Here is a 17,559-nt window from a genome sequence, read left to right on the forward strand (position 1 = left end):
CACATGTCACCTAACCATCGACTCCTGCGCACCCTATCGAAAAAACACTCCGCCGCCATTTTGAAATCTGTAAATCATACCGAAATCTGCAAGTTGAGTAAATTTCAATCGAATATCTGCGCCTGATCACCGTTTATAGCGATATTTAGCCACATGTGACCACCGTATTTGGTATCTTGTTTTTACTCTATGGCTGTTCCTTTCTAGCGTGCAGGGGAGTTGTAGCGCTGTCCTTTTCTAGTGACGTCAAGCAACGGTAGTTGATGCAAGCCGAAAGTCCAGTTTAGAGACCAGATAAATCTTGTGTTTGTACAAATACATTAGCTTTTGTGCTGATCAGTTGAGATAGGCCCAGCAAAGAACGTGTTAAAGGCTTGTTGCCAGTTAGTCATGTTTGCATTGTAGTTAGCAATAGTTTAAAAAGTGACAAATTGTAAACACAGAAACAACTTTTCTTCTTCTATCATGTGTGTTCTGAAGTGGATTACCGATATTGTTCCGCCAAACGCCCCTGACATGGCTCATGCAACGATTACTCAACGGCTTAACGTGCCCTCCGAAGCACGGAATCATGTATCTTTTTGAACATACAGGTGATTCAAGCCTGAAAAGTCCTTACCAAACAAAGGACAGTCTCACAAAGTGATTTCGGCTATTAGCCGTAAAAACACCTCCACCAACCCGCATTGGAGCAGCGTGGTGGAGTATGCCCCATACCCCCTCCGGTTGATTGAGGGGAGGACTGTGCCCAGCAGTGCGACGTATTAGGCTGATTATGTTTATGTAGTTAAAATTAGGATTTAAGTATTTCAGGACATTTCTCAGAAAACTTGAATGAGAGTCATGGAATACATCAAGGTTATCAGCGCGACCATTGGCGAAATTCTATTGGTTTAAAATACTAGTCATCGGTGATTGCAAACTCAAGTTTGTTTTAAACGGAGGGGTATATAGTACGAAATTAAATGTGATTTATATTCCAATCGATGTAGAACTAAACACGGTCATTACATAATCCAACGAGTAAAAAAACTAGCCGATTTCCTTCAATTTAAACGTTTAACACGAGGAGCGAAAATCACCAGCTTACAACATTAACATACAACATTGATTCGCCATCGGTCACTTGCAGACATCGGCTAAATTAGTGCTGTTCGCGTGTCGGTAGCTGTCGATACTTTATATCGATACGTTATATCGATATTTATCGACGCAACGCGACGACTTATTGCCGCCGATCGCTTGATAACGACCCAATTTGTTAGCGTCTGCCGAACGCTTTTTTTTGCACGCAAAAGACCGATAATGCATCGATTTAATAAGAGGATCGATGTGGTTGTAAATTTAGGTAATCTTGATGGTGTTACAATTTTTCGTTTAAGAAACAGGTGGTAGTAATTATAATTGGATGTAAATATTTTTTCGTGTAATACGGCGTTTACCGCGGGGACGATAATCGGCTTATAATGTGTAAGATTACATGCGTAATTCTTTACTGGCATATGTAGTCGCTATAATTCATGTTAAATACATTTTTCAAATCATTTGTATTAAAACTCTTTGTTGTAATCTACAATAAGAACACCAATGTTTTTATATTGACTTATGTATCATTGACCAAATTGGAGATGTCCTTAGAAAAGGTTTAATACGATCTACTCTGAACCGGCGTGCGTGTATGAAGCGATTGATGAATGTGGAGGAAGCAAGAGAAGTGTGTCAGGATCGAAGCAAATGGAATTCTATAGTCTCTGCTTACCCCGGTGGGAAATAGGCGTGAGTTTATGTATGTGTGTATGTATAAGCATAAAATATGGAATGATAGAACGGCAACCGCTCCCCAAGCCTTAATCGTATGGCGTCAGACGACACACACACCTGACGTGTCATCATCATCATCAGCCCATTAACGTCCCCACTGCTGGGGCACGGGCCTTCCCTATGGATGGATAGGGAGATCGGGCCTTAAACCATCACGCGGGTCCTTTGTCTTAGTAAAAACTGTCACTACAAAATATACGTATTTACCACTACGACCTATATTTTCTCTGCTATAACAAGTATTTGCAAGAAGAAGGCAATGCGTCAACTTAATAGACGTGTTTCAAAGTTGCAACTTCTACTCTTGGCCGCGCAATTGACTCCACAAAGCAAGTTGTAATCTAATTGCTTGGCAGTAATCGTAATCTAATCGTAATCGCGTTAGCACATCACTAGCTCGTTAACCGTAGGTGTGGACATACAAGCCACGTGGTTTATGATATCGACGCAAATTAGCACCCAGCATGTCGGTCTTTATTAAAATGTTATTAGAAACGACATAGAGGGGATTTTTTATAAGAAACACAGGATAGGTCCTGTTCAGTTTTACTTACACCGTTGTTTTTAGGGATCCGTACAAATACAAAAATATTATTATTTATATAAAAAAAAAAAAAGTACATACAACATTATATTTTATTATTTTGCACCAAGACAAGGAAACAGGTGCAGTAAACGTTGTCTATAGGTTACATGGCAATTGGCAGCGGTTTCTTCCAAGCAAACATTATTTGAAGTCAGTTCCGCGCGTATTACTAAGTTTATGCAGATTGTCCGTCTGTTCGTGAGTCTATCCTATTCTATATTTATATTTTATAGTGTATATTTTAAGCCGGTAATTATTTGACATATTTATTTATTTTATTTAATTCGGGTAGCTTACAGCCTCTTTTACAAAATAGATATTTATATGTGTAAACAAACGCCAATTACAAAGCTACCACAGGTGAACCTAAAACATTTTACATGTCAAACGGGCTCAGTTACCTAACCTAAAATTAAATAAGTATAATAAATTAATTATATTAATTTTATATTCCAACAACTTCTTTTTATTATGGAGGAGAAACAAGTCTTTTTGAATTTTGAATTGGTATATTTATTTGTCTATGGCGTATGTACTCCATATCTGCCTACCCCGGTGGAAATAGCGTTAGATATGGCGTCAAACCAGGTGATTACAGAACTAACTTTATAGGTACTAAAAACTACAAATAATAAAAACAGACCAAATGTAACTCTGCCGTAGTGAATGAAAGAAAACACGACATTTTTTTTTAGCAATAAGGCCGCCTTTGTGCTTATTTTATTTGTCTGTACATGTCCTGTGTTTTTGGGTAATAAAGAATTATTGATACATTGATTGACATTTTCGGAAAATACATAATTATTATTAGTTAAATATATCTATTTATACGGGACCCTTGATCAGCCCGTCCGACAGGCACTTAGCCGCTCCTTTATTCCAGTTAAAGGAATTATAAAGAATGTCGTCGCGTAGGTAAAAACCTCCCCTAACACAACAACATTGTGAGCTTAAATACTTACATCCCGTTTTTGTCATTCAAGATAGACTTTAGACCTCGAGAAATTTAAGTGAATAGGGGGGTTAAAATGGCCACATCGAAGCAATTCATCTAAGAAAGCAATATTGGTAATAGACATTTGTTTGCACTGCGCACTTACTTTTATATGCGCTAATGTCAAAACGCAATATTGCTTTCTTAGATGAATTGCTTTGATGTGGCCATTTTACTGTGTGAGTGTGTGTTCTGACACCATTCGATTGAAGACTAAACTATGTTCGAGGAGGGGTGAGGTAAACCTAGCTCAGCCGTTGGTGGGGAGCGGAGAGTTTCCGTTCTATACGTAGTATTACTCCTTACTCTATGCCTCTACGCGTTCCCGAGAAAAAGCAGAGGTTTGACAGACAGACGGACGGACGGACAACAAAGTGTACCTATAAGGGGTCCGCTTTTCCTCGTGAGATTCGGAACCCTAAAAAGGATCCTCAAAGCAGATGACATAAAACTCCAAGCAATCTGGTAAGACAACAAAAATTAATCAAAATTGTTTTAAAATACTGACGAAAGCTTCCGCAAGAATTACAAATTGTCACATTAAGTGTATCTTTGTTGGGGATCTCGTTTCGCGAAAGTAACATCACATTGCTGATACCAATCAGAACTGTTTCGGCTCTTTTGCCGCATAAAATTAAAAATATGTTATGACACCAGCTATCACTTCATCTATAACACTTTAAAACCAAGCAAAAGCCGCTTCTATATCTTTAGAAATTCAACGCAATTTACTTCTGTAAGGCGTGCTGCACACGCGGTAATTGGGTCGTGTACTAGGTTCAAGATAAATTATGAAATTCTGATTACTAAATAAAGACACATCTAAAACTAACGAAAAACATTTTCTTTTTTCTATTAAACTTATTTATGAATTTTAATCAAGAAAAACGTAATAATAAGTCCGACATTTTGACACGTTTTTCTATGACGTCACAGAGTGCTTTTTCATACAAATTCCATAGTAATTTCGTGTTTTGACGTTTAGTAAAAAGTAACTGATTTGACTAGTTGGAAACTAGCCTATTTCGGCGTCAACAATACGTGATAATCGTCAAAGTTTCGGCGCTACATAGTTATTAACTATTGGCACCTTTAAGTTATAAAATTAACTCTCTCAGTCCCACTAAAATCACTTTCGAGCTGGTTGGAATACAAATATAGATAATCGCTAATCTTATAATAACCTTTTTTACAAAAAGTTTCCGTTTGATTACAGTCTTATAACTATTCAAAGGTAATTTCTGAATGTTTATATAATTATGTGATACTACGGCTGTCCGGCCGTTAAACACCGAACCCTCTAGAACTTTGGGGATATAGGCATGATGTTTTGCTATAGATACAGGTATATGCGGCCATCTTTAAAAAAATATATGCTTGGGACATTTAGGTGAAGGGTCTTGTTGATAAAGGGACATTTTGGAAAAGGTATATTTTGAAAAAGGGACATTTTGTAAAGGGGATGTTATGAAAAAGGGACATATTGAAAAAGGGACATTTTAGAAAGGGACGTAGATTTAAAAGCATCACGGCCCGTCTGTAACCGGCCTATGAGTTAACGTGTCAAAACTGAAACGCGCGCGTTTCCAGAAATTAGCTGACTTACAATTCTTCTCCGCCGACTCTACCTCCCAATAATAAGGTACATATTCGTAAAACGTCCCCATTTTAAAGTTTAAGGTTAATTTCATAGTGATAACTTGTAGATTAATGCTATAGATGACGAGACTTGTTGCATTAAATTTAACGGTTATTTAGTAAGCTAATAGACGTGTGTTTTAAAAAAAGAACTACGCTATTAAATAAATGGGTTTGTTGGAAATGTATTTTTAAATTGATCTATTTATCTTGACATGGACTAAAAAATATCATAACATATTTATTTAGTGTCCCTTACATCGTAGTATCACGGGTTCGAATCCTGGCTCAGGCTCTAAACCACTGAATTCGCATCAACAGAGTTCGAATTCATGTTTGAAACATATTCAAAATTCAAAAATATCTTTATTCAGTAGGTAACATAGTTACACTTTGAATTGTCAATTTTACATAACGAACGTCTCATCCGCCTAAAACTACTGCAGCTTCTCACAACCTGTATAGCCGGGGAAAAGAAGCTGCAAGAAAAACCTCGGCACAGGGCCCTAGACGTTCTTTCAAAAAATAATATAATTTAGGTATATAAATCATTAAATTTGGAATCGCGTGAATCGTGTATCTCTGTCTTTCTTCTAAGAGTTCGGTGGCGTACAACTTAGTAAGTAATAATATTATAGCAAAACTAATTACGGAAATATATAAAAATACATTTGCAATCAATACAGTTCTTAATTTTAATTGTATTCGTCAACTCTTACACCTTTTTACCGCAAAATAATCATTAGATATTGAGGATTTTTTTATTTTTAATGCTTTTTCTTCAAGACAGGTGTTTATTAATGCGCAGACGATAAATTCAGGATGTAATGTTGACTATAAACAAACGAACGGACACGAAAACATAATTACATAGTATAGATTCACCACGAGGTGCTCATTACATTTGCATTAATAAATACTGAAGGTAAATTATTTTAATGCGTTTACAGTTAGCTTAAAAAGGTACTGTTATGAGGCTGCATACTGAATTTTTTGATTCAAAACTTTATATGGATAAAAGTATCGCATTTACGTATACGATCCATTTATAGCATAAAAAATAAAATAGTTCAATGATACTAAAACCTTTACACTCCACCAGAGCGTTATCTCTAACTTTTACGTACTATTTTTCATCAACCCCAGCTTGGATAACTTGGTGAGGTTTTTGTCCACCTGACTCTTTGAGACTGTTGAGAGGATGTCCGTTCGTCCGTCCATATGTCAGTATGGACCTGGTCTGAATTCCGAAGAGTGGTATTGGCTATTTAGCATAACGTACCGTATGAACTCAGTTGGCTCGAGCATAATAGACGGCGATACGGCTCACCACTAATCACGTTGGTGTAACAGAAAGCTCGGTGAGGTGTGGAAATTTAGTTCATCTTGCGATGGCTACCCCATACAGTCGTGAGCTTTTTTATGTATGTTATAAAATAGATACATTATTGACTTCACACCAGGACAGACAATTATCTCCCCAGCGTTATCCCGTTCTCACAGGGTCCGTTTACCTAACTTGAAGGTTTAACAGGTCCAGTTTTTTACAGAAGCGACTGCCTGTCTGGCCTTCCAACCTACGAAAACCAGCCCTATACAGGTTAGGTCATATACCTCCCAAATGCATTTCTCGGGAATGTAAGTGTGATTTAGTACACAGTTAGTATTGGAGCCCATAATCGTTAGTCCATCATGATGGAAAGGTTACTACCATCTCGGGATGGTAAGCAGTAGAACGCCTACAAATTATTTGTACCAAACATTCAAACGTAACGCAGAGACATTTACAATGCAACTTTAAATGTATTTTCAAGGCACAGGTGTTTGTTTTAGGGGTCCTTAGTCAGTGGTGTTATGACACTTAGAGGGAGACAATTTCAAAGTCCACATTGTTTTAAGTTTACGAGGTATCATATCCCTGATTTAAACGCGGTAAGAACCTGTTATTATGTGTTTTAATTTCAAAGTCGTCTTTATATATTATACTACCTATATTTTTTTCCGTTCTTAGCTACTAAGTTCTGTATTATTAATAAGTTAAGATGTACAAATCAGAAATAAGAATCATTTATTCAACATATCATTATGGAGTCCTAGTATAGCTTTGTAATAGACTACTCTAGGCGCCATCCCACTTGCGTCAGACAGAGTACTGCGGGGCGGAAGGCAAGAGGGAAACCACTGCCCTATTTTTACCTAAAAAAGTAGCATCGAAAATGTGCACCGACAAGAGCGTGGCTTTTAAATTGATGATGATGATGGATTATCATGGACAAACTCGTTCAATTTAACATTTTTGAATCTACGTCATCTCGCAAGGTATAATAGCTGAGGAGAACAAATGACAAAACTACAATAGCAACACATGTTTTAAATTCATCTTGTAGGTATACATTACAAGTTATTTGATTAGAGGAATACATTTAATACCAGTCATTTTTATCATTTAGGTAATCATTAAGCTTATAATCAGTTTTTTAAACTAACAATTACTTTGTATTGTAAATCTCTCCATATAGAATAGAATAGAAATAGTTTATTATGAAAGGACGCCACACACACACAAAAAAAAAAGACAACAACATCATATGAAATTTCCACAAAAACAATAACAAAAAAGCAAGACGGATGCATATTTGTCAATCCTTTGCGAGTTTTGATACTGTCTTACTTGAATAGAATGTTTATTGGTAATATCCTACGGAACCAATCTGACACAAACTACACACACCCTTAGCTTTCAACAGCTAGTATATGGTGTACATTACAGTTGGATGCCGATATGAATATGTATATAATGCGAAGATATAATGTAATGAAAATGAACCACGTGTCACGGTTGATTAATTAGCGAGTAAAAAACAAATGAAATCTATTTGTGTAACTTTACGATTGCGTAGTGCGTGTTAATGCCGGGATATCATGAAATCCTCTGGTTAGCAAAGAGATGGAAAGTATACCACGTTGTGTCAGGAGCATTAATATGTATACACTTTGGTACCATGTCACATTAACTTTTTTGACAAATTGAACTGTAAGTCTCATTAAATGTCAAATATGTTAGTGCGACAGAGTCCTAAACTGGGTACATTATTGGGTGTTGGGGGAGATTCAGACCAAGATTTTGAGTTGATAACAAGTGGAATTTCGCCTCGGAAAAATCATGTAAATTTTAATCTTTTTTTTAATAATTTTCAATACCATACTTTTGCGGCGGAAAACTCAGAATCATGGTCTGACTCACCCACCAAAGTTTTCGTTACGATGGCACTAACACCCTGTATTCATGTGTACATTCAGTCATGAACAATATAATGTACCCACTTTAGGACTCTGTCGCACTAACATATTTGACATTTAGTGAGACTTACAGTTCAACTTGTCAAAAAAGTTAATGTGACATGGTACCAAAGTGTATACATATTAATGCTCGTGACTGTACATAAATGGGAGTAAAGTAAGCGGAGCTAACATACTTTACCATAAAATCACTTCATCTCTTCTATCCTGTGAGTTGTGAGTTGGATTATCAACCTCACCAACCCTGGTGCCAGGTGTGTGGTGCTCATGTAACTACGTAGTAGTTAGAAGTGCGCAAATATTTGTCATTACTGCGCGTAGCTTAAATAAACGTCTGAATTCCGTTTTCTCTAGCCACCTTGCATGAAGCCATTCAGCGTGAAGATAAGATATGAACATGGAAAACTGCATAAGATTAACTTTATAGAGCAACAGAACTAACACGCATGTTGTCTACACGCACACGAAGCGACAGATGATGTTTGGTAATAGGGTGACAGTTTTATTGACAGCTTATAGGACAAGTCCTATGAAATGCCTGATGAAAAACTGATGTTTTAAAATTTATTTTGTTTAAAGCTTTCCTCCAGGTCCAGTTGAGCGTTGGACTCACGATTCATCACCACAAAATTCACTCTAGAACATTGCCGGCTGATCACCCAATTGTCCGAAAGTAAGATGATTCGTGTTTCGGAGGCCACATTATAAGTAGTAGGTCCCGACTACTATTTAGCTAAGTGATTCTGTAGTCGTTACATGAGCCATGTCAGGAGCCTATGACGATAATAGTGACCCTAACACCAGGGTTGATGAGGTTGGTTATCGAAGTCACGACCCATACAAGAGGAAACGAAGAAAGCTACCGTGAAATAACATAAAATAATTTAAAAAATGGTAAATACTGGCTGTGAGGAAACCCATATTCCCGAGAAATGTAGTTTCGGAGTTATGTAACCTGTACTGGTCTTCAAATCGCGGGTTGGAAGGTCAGGCAGGCAGTCGCTTCTGTAAAAAACTAGACCTGTCAAATCTTCAAGTTAGATAAGTGGGCCTTGTGAAAAACGGAATAATGCTAGGGAAGTGATGAGTTTTAAAAATGGTAAATACTGGTGATATAAAAGAGATGATTAGTAATCCAAATATTACACTATGATTGATATCTATTCCTTCTTATTCCTTCAAAACAAGTCTGAAAAGGCATTTTCTGGATAAGCTCGTGACATCGTCGACGCTTTCTTAAGCTCTTCAAGAAGGAGAATAACATCGAGAGCATACCTATTTGAATTAAAAAAAAAGATCTAAAACACAAACATATATTTTTTCAGTTGTTTCTGCTTCTATTAAAAAAGTATTCATAAGTAATACCAAGCACTACGTATAAGTATACAAATAATGTATAAACCAAGAACCTTATTTATGCGAAACTTGAAAGCAAAAATATTCTTAACATTGGCTGAGAAATAAGCATTAAAATATGTAGGCTTGCCATCACCGCGCACGCCACAGGATTGATGACAGTAGGGTGACAATTATCTTGTCGCCTAGTAGGACAAGTCTACAACGTGAAATAGTTTTCAAGATACAAGACTTGCATAGTAAATTGTGTATTGTGGATAGCGATTATCTTTTGTATTAACGTGTTTTATTTCCATTAAATGTTTGAAGAATGTCATAGTGGTGTAAATTCTTAGTTTGTGTTTGTTTTTATTGCATTTGGATCTGGTATTGGTATTTAGCGACATACAGACAGAAAAGGAGATAAAGAAGTGTGATCAACGGCTTTGAAATGCCTACAGTGTGTAGTGACAGTGGGACAATTCCTACAAATTAAATAGAGTTCTAGTGCCAAGGAGGTTGTTTATAATGAGATGTGTATTTGATTGGTAAGTGTTATAATTATTACGTTCTGTAAAATAAAGGCAAGATGCTGTATATGTATATTATGTATGCATATCGCCATCGCCGCAATGCTGCAAGCTCCGCTTACCTTACCTGAAGTCACTGACAGTTATTAACTGTACATATTTATAAAAGTATTGCGCGTTTCCGATCATTTTATTTATTTCGTTCCCACAAATCCAGTCTCGCTACAGTACCAGGGGATGTACTTGTAGAATTATGCTAAACAGGTGCGCCAGAGTATCCGAGAGCGTGCTTTGACAAGAAATTATAATATTGAAGTGATGAGGCTAATTGGTCGCCTAAAGCCACGCGGCCGCTAAGGTGACAAGTCTGCAACGGATCGCCGGGACTCACGCTACATCGGCGTTAAATAGTAGGGTGACTATGATAGTCGTATTGGATAGGACATATTTTTTGTCAAAAAAATGAGTGATTTTAATTGAAAATATAATTACGTTTTAAAAGTAAATAAATCATTTTTCATAATCAGCATACGATTTTACTTCATTATATGTATGTACGTATTTTAAATACTACACACACTTTCTGACGAATTATAAATTAAACTTAATTTTATAGTTTTGGACCAATTTTACAGATTATTATTTTACCAATGATATCTCAAATCTTTAAGTAATTTTCAATTATTACTTTTAAAGAACGCTTGTAGCCTACTACGGGCCGATGTATTTCTTGCAGCGTCTTTTCCCCGGCTATACAGGTTGTGAGAAGCTGCAGTAGTTTTACGGATGAGACGTTCGTGAAAAAATGACGATTCAAAGTGTGTAGTATGTAAGTGTTACCTACGAATAAAGATATTTATAAATTTGAATTTGAATTTTAGAGTTCTGACATTTCTTACACATTTTTCGAGCTTACAAAAGAAACAAGGCACCTAGTATTAAATTAAGTATTTGTTGTAACTGCAATAAATTATGCAGATGAACTGAACAAATTATACTTGAGGCCATACCTCACTACCAGTGTGCCGTTCCCGAGAATGTTCCCAAAGAGGGAAAGTTCCCGTTTTATAAACACTCTTCTTCTTCTCTTGTGTGAGTTGTGAGGTGGATTACCAACCTCATCAACCCTGGTGTCAGGGTTACTATTGAGCCGTCAAAGGCCCCTGACATGACTCATATAACGACTACGTACTTACATCAGTAAGTAGTAACGTGCCTTCCGAAGCACGGATCCTATTACTTACGGACAATCAGGTGATCAGCCTGTAATGTCCTAACCAAACTAGGGACCACAAAGTATTTTTTGTGATATGTCCTCACCGGGAATCGAACCCAAGACCTCCGGATCGTGAGCCTAACGCTCAACCACTGGACCACGGAGGCCGTTAATAAAGCTCATTTTACATAAGTCATGAGTCTTTTTACTGCCAGGAACCTTCCCTAAGTGGGAACTTTCCCTGAAACGGCAGATCATTGCTCACTACTCCTCACTACATTACAACCTTAAGTAAGTGGTTTCCAGTCAATATTTTAAACATTGTTGTAATGAAGTTTTCATCTGTGAAGATTTAAACGTTCTAGTCACTTCGTGGTGTATTATACTCGAGTATTGATTGAGTTGTGTGAGTTGTGTCCTGAGTCAAAGATAATTTATGAAATTCTGATTACTAAATAAAGACAGATCTAAAACTGTCGAAAAAGCAAGCAAAAGAAGCAAGAAAAGTGCGTCAGGATCGAAACAAATGGAATTCCATAGTCTCTGCTTACCTCAGTGGGAAATAGGCGTGAGTTTATATATGTTTCTTATGTGTAAAACTGACGAAAAATAATTTACGTTTTTTAATTGAAGAGCCACGCTATTGTCGGTGAACCATTCTCCATTCTTGTCTATCAAAGGACAGTTCTTTCACTTCCTTATAAGACACGACCTTTACCGTCTCTTTCTTCTTTTCATTTAACTTTTTTATTAATTTTATTATATATAAGTCTGACATTTCATCACGTTTTAAATTTCATAGTAATTTCGTGTTTTGACGTTTAGTAAAAAGTAACTGAATTGACATTTGACATACAGCCTCCGTGCATGATCTAGTGGTACGAGTGTCGAGCTAACGATCTAGAAGTCCGGGTTTGATTCCCGATGGGGACAATGTCGTAAATCATTTTTTGAAACTGACCTTGGAAAATTTTACGTATTTATCAATATCTTTTAAGTTGTAATACTCGGGTATAGTCCACGATGCATCTTAGAATGGTTTCGCGGCGTGACATGCGCTCGCGCATTGAGAGAACATTATTACAATATGGCGGATGAAGACCACTCTACAGTTATTAGAATCATCATACGTATCAAAATTCTAGGTAAGTATATTAAATATGTCGTCTTTGTGTTCGTCATTGAAATTGGTTCATAAACGACGAAGTTAACGACGAACAAACAAAAAAATATACAGTCGAATTGAGAAACCCCCCCCCCCCCCCTCCTCACCCCTTTTTTGAAGTCGGTTAAATTTCAAATTTAGAAAACTCAGAATCATGGTCTGGATCACCCCTCAAAGTTTGCGTTACGATGTCACTGACACCCTTTATATTTTTATTACGAGCCAGTCTCAGCTTTGACACAAGCCCCTGTAATCCTTTGTCGTCAAATTCAATCTGCCATTTCGAGTCATTCACCCAGATTCCTCTAATCTGCCATCGCTTCGTGGACGCATACATAAACAACATTAACATGCTCGTAAATCGAAGCGTGACGTAATGCCCCGTTATCCCTTCCCAGGACAGAGTTGAGGTCGAGAAGCAGTGACGGCGTAAGAGAAAGGAGAAACGCCGGTCAAGTGCTACTCCTTTTTCGACAGTTTTAGATCTGTCTTTATTTAGTAATCACAATTTCATATCATATCTTTGACTTAGTACACAACTCACACAACTCAATCAATACTCGAGTATAGTACACCACAGAGTGACTAGAACGTTTAAATCTTCACAGATGAAAACTTCATTACAACAATGTTTAAAATATTGACTGGAAACCACTTACTTAAGGTTGTAATGTAGTGAGGAGTAGTGAGCAATGATCTGCCGTTTCAGGGAAAGTTCCCACTTAGGGAAGGTTCCTGGCACAAAGTCGCAAAACTTATGTAAACAGAACTTTATTACCTAACATTTAGGCAGATTTTTTTTTTAGACGTGACTTATTGTAGATTTGCCGCAGATGGCATTAACTACTTGGCCGGACAAATGGGGAGCGCTGAAGGCTCTCACCCGGTACAACGTTTAAGACAACAGGCCTGAGGGTGCCCAGTTGGGCGCGAACCTCGGCTCAGGGCGTCGTCTGAGAGGAAAAATATTTGAAAGAATTAATCGACCCTAGTGGGTCGATAGCGATAAGCGCTAAATGAGGGAAATCGTCGACCACGCCGGCGGGGTCGGTATCGGGGCCCTAAATTTAGGCAGATGAGATCAGAGTACAATAGAGAACAATCTGAAAAAGAAAAGCAGCCAGTGTCTGTTTTTTTTCCTTTTTTCTGTATATTGGTACGCCTACATGCAGGCCGAACACATTTTACCACCTTTTTTGTATTCTATGTGCAAATAAATTTATTTGATTTGATTTGATATTAAAGAGTTTTTACAACGGGAACATTCTCACTTTGGGAGCCCGACTCGCGCATCGAGGGTCCCGAAGGTTTGACATTGCGATTGAAAAAATATTGCCTAAATACATCGAAATAGGTCACGGAAAGGATAGGGAGGTGCTGAGTACCTACTCAGCCCCCCTTTTTAAACCCCCCTGATCATACTAATCGCTGTCAGTGGAACCCCACCCACTTAAGAAGGTCTAACCGCAATCGGTTTTCGCGCGATAACTCTCAATTATCGGCGTCGACGCGACTTTGTGTGATTGTTTATCCGATGTGCGGGGAGAAGCGAATCGTTCTGTGAAGTGTGCGATATTGTTACAAAGCTGTGTTGTGTTATGGTTATGTTGGCTTGCTTCTCAATCGGAGCTCAGGTTCGAACCCCAGTACCCGACTGGCACCAAAGAGTTATTCATTTTTCTGAAGTGCAGTTTTCACTGACGCGGTATACCGGTGTACCGGGTGTTAGTGAAATCGTAACGGCAAAAAATGGAACGTCTATTTGATTGTACTAAAAACGAAGGTGGGTGTTTTTCTTGTCGCAAATGATAAATTAAGATTTTGTGTTTTTACTGCGCCGCAATGTAAGTTGAACAACGCGAAACAGTCGCTAAACCTATGCGCGGCTATGTTACGCGTGCGTGATGCGATGTTGATACCTAGGTAGGAGATTTCGTTCTCTCATACACCCTGTATAGCGTGTTAGTGACATCGTAACGAATACTGAAGGGGATGATTCAGACCATGAACCTGAGTTAGTACCAAAAGGAATTTTCCTTTAAATGTTCCGTTCGATACTTTTGCGACGGAAAATGTCACTTGACCTGAATCATCCATCAGTTTTCGTTACGATGTCACTAACACCCTGTATCTCCGGTCCAGACAGCACTTGAAACGTACAAAATAACTAATATAACTTTAATGTAAAACTGTTAACGATACTTACAAATAATGTGCAAGCATAGTGACAAACGGTAGTTAATATCCAATTAAAGTAATCAACAAATTAAAATGCTTTTCCGTGGCGACTCGGTAATAGCATGTAATAATGGTAATAATCTAGGTAAGTAATAAAATAGTATGGGTAAAGTATATTTAAGCAATTTGTTGCAGGTGTATATACTCCTCAACTATGATGAGAGACTTAAAGTTGAACAGGACCGACATAGATCTATGCCTAGCTGGGTTCCGCAGAACCGTAAAAAAGAAACTGCGAAATTACTACATATATTAAAAAAAGATACAGTTGTACGATTTCATCCCTCACATTAAAAGTTAAAGTAAAGAATAAATTGTTTCAGTTATGTAGGTTTTTAGGTTAATATACAGGTACGCATTTTTTTTTTTGTTTTAAATTCGCTCCCACTCCAGTATAAAAGCTTTTATCATCCTATTGAATTATATGCTGCTATTTTAAACATAACACAAAGCCACAGAGTTCACAGGTGGCTCGACCATTATAGACGGCGATACGGCTCACCACTTATCACGTTGGTCTAACAGAAAGCTCGGTGAGGTGTGGGCTCTTAGTTCATCTTGCGATGGGTGTACCTCTGACTACTCCTTAGCTCATGTTGTTATGTGTAATTAAACATTGACCATCTGTCACTTTACTAATCACAGCAAAAACACAAGTAAAGTTGCGGACAGCAACTAGTGGTCTACAAGACTGGTTATAATTATTAAATAGTCTACAGTTGAAGTATTAAATCACGAAACTAAACTGTCCGTTAATTTCGCAAACGATATAACTATAAATTATATTTCAATGTACATTGCTTGACTTCTTAACTGCAACTGATTTAGAAAATGAATAAGTATTTTCGTGTTTACTTAGGTGAGTTTGGGTTTTGGAGATATTATGTGGATTAACCTCTATCGGGCTGGTTTTTCTTACCTGTTGGAAGGTCAAACACGCGTCTATATCAAATCGGACCCGTAAAACCATCAAGTTAGGTAAGCGGACCCGATGAAAAAGGGGATATCGCTGGAAAGATGGGGGACGTAGCTGAGCTTACTGTTAACAAATATGGCCGCCAGTTGTACTTCCGATCTTTTATTTGACAATGTATTGTTGTCTCGTTTACGCGAAGTAGAATATTACTACACTGCTTGTATTTTCTTAATGTCCCTCTTAATCATCGCATTTCCAAATACAAATGACCGTTATTTTCCTTGTTAAATTATTAGATTTATTGTATATTAGAATTTGAATTCAGAATACTTTATTGTCTTACATGTGTTCGTTCACGCGGGAAAAAAACAACAATAAAGAATTCAGTTCTGAATTCAAATTCTGATGCGTTATACTATCGTTGGAGGATATACAGGCGGGCGTGCGTTATGTCAGTCTGTCAGTCAACAAAGAAAATAACGTACCTACCTTAGACTTCTTACAAGACGACCCTGGCTTAGTTCCTTCAGTTCGTTCTATTTCTTGTTCTAGTTCCTGCAGATAAAGAGCATGCGTGAGACAAGCCACAAACCACAAGAGAAAGCTAGTAAAGTTTCCTACTGTTGCGGAGCGAGGCAGAGCGTCTTCTCGCACGCCGTGATTGGTTGACTCCGCCGAGGCGCAGTAATTGACCAATCAGCGAACGGGAGTCAAAACGCTCTGTTGCCTCGCTCGCTGTGATTGGTCAATTCCTACAACTCTGCTTCGCTCCGCTTCGCATCAGTGGGAACCAGTGATGTGCCGTTCCAGGGAATGGTCCTATGGTAAAAAGCTCTTTAATTATAAGGTCATTGGCTGCTTTTTGGTAATAACGCTCTTTTTACATAACTTTTGCGCCTTTTACTGCCCCGGAAGCGCTCCCCATTTGTCCGGCCAAGTAGTTAATGCCATCTGCGGCAAATCTACAATAAGTCACGTCAAAAAAAAAAAACTGCCCCGGAACTGCACATAACTGGTGGGAACGCACCGTAAGGACCTATTTCATCACCTAGTGATAACTGTCTGATATCCTGTTAGGAAAGTTTTAAAGTAAGTAGTGAAACAGTTAAAATTAATAAGTAGCATTAGTTTGCGATCCATCCAAAGTTAGGCTGTTAAAACATTGTATTATAATAATTATTATTTTATTTTCATAACATAAATCGTCTCTATACATCTCACTGCAGAACAGAGGCCTCCACTCGATCAACCGGAGGGAGAACAGAGCATACTCCACCACACTGCTCCACTGCGGATTGGTGGTGGTGGTGTTTGTCGTAGTCTGGGACCAACGACTTAAATATTTGAATTTTAGGGTTGTTAATCATAATTGTGTATTGTAATATTTTAAGAATTATTCAATAAAATATCAGTCTTAACTATATTTTAGTCATACTATTGATAGAACAGTAAAACATTTAATGTGTTTTTCTTTTCTTTTCAATTTACAAACAAGCAGGGATCCCTGCTACAATGTTTAGTTAAGGTATTTTCTGTTTTTTTATTATTATTATTTTTAAATATTTTTTTTTTGTATTTTTTGATTAAAATAAAATTTAGTTATTTACAAACATTACACAGGTAATAAATATTACCTGTTACAAATTAATGTTTGTAAGTTTAATAATTTCGTATTAAAGTCATACAACAAACAAATGCATACATAACATTAGGAAACATTTACAAACAACACTAAAAATAAAAAAAGTAGTGATAGGTTTGAAACAAAAGTACTAGAAATAGGATTAAGAAGTGAAAATATTTATTAATATACAACACAA

General features: G+C 37.3%; 1 protein-coding gene across 2 annotated transcripts in view; it reads right to left on the reverse strand.

Annotated features, from left to right (window-relative positions):
* Positions 1 to 17,559, reverse strand: part of LOC126371284 (serum response factor homolog) — a 336,720-nt gene that overhangs the window by 209,000 nt on the left and 110,161 nt on the right. Inside the window, exon 3 of one of the 2 annotated variants that reach the window (XM_050016582.1) lies at positions 16,229 to 16,294. The exons of the other annotated variant lie outside the window; for it this stretch is intronic. Coding sequence (XP_049872539.1) covers positions 16,229 to 16,294 — 66 coding nt within the window. The remainder of the gene's footprint in view (positions 1 to 16,228; positions 16,295 to 17,559) is intronic. 2 annotated transcript variants of the gene reach the window in all.

This window comes from Pectinophora gossypiella, chromosome 12, assembly GCF_024362695.1.
Source record: "Pectinophora gossypiella chromosome 12, ilPecGoss1.1, whole genome shotgun sequence".
Lineage (NCBI taxonomy): Eukaryota > Metazoa > Arthropoda > Insecta > Lepidoptera > Gelechiidae > Pectinophora > Pectinophora gossypiella.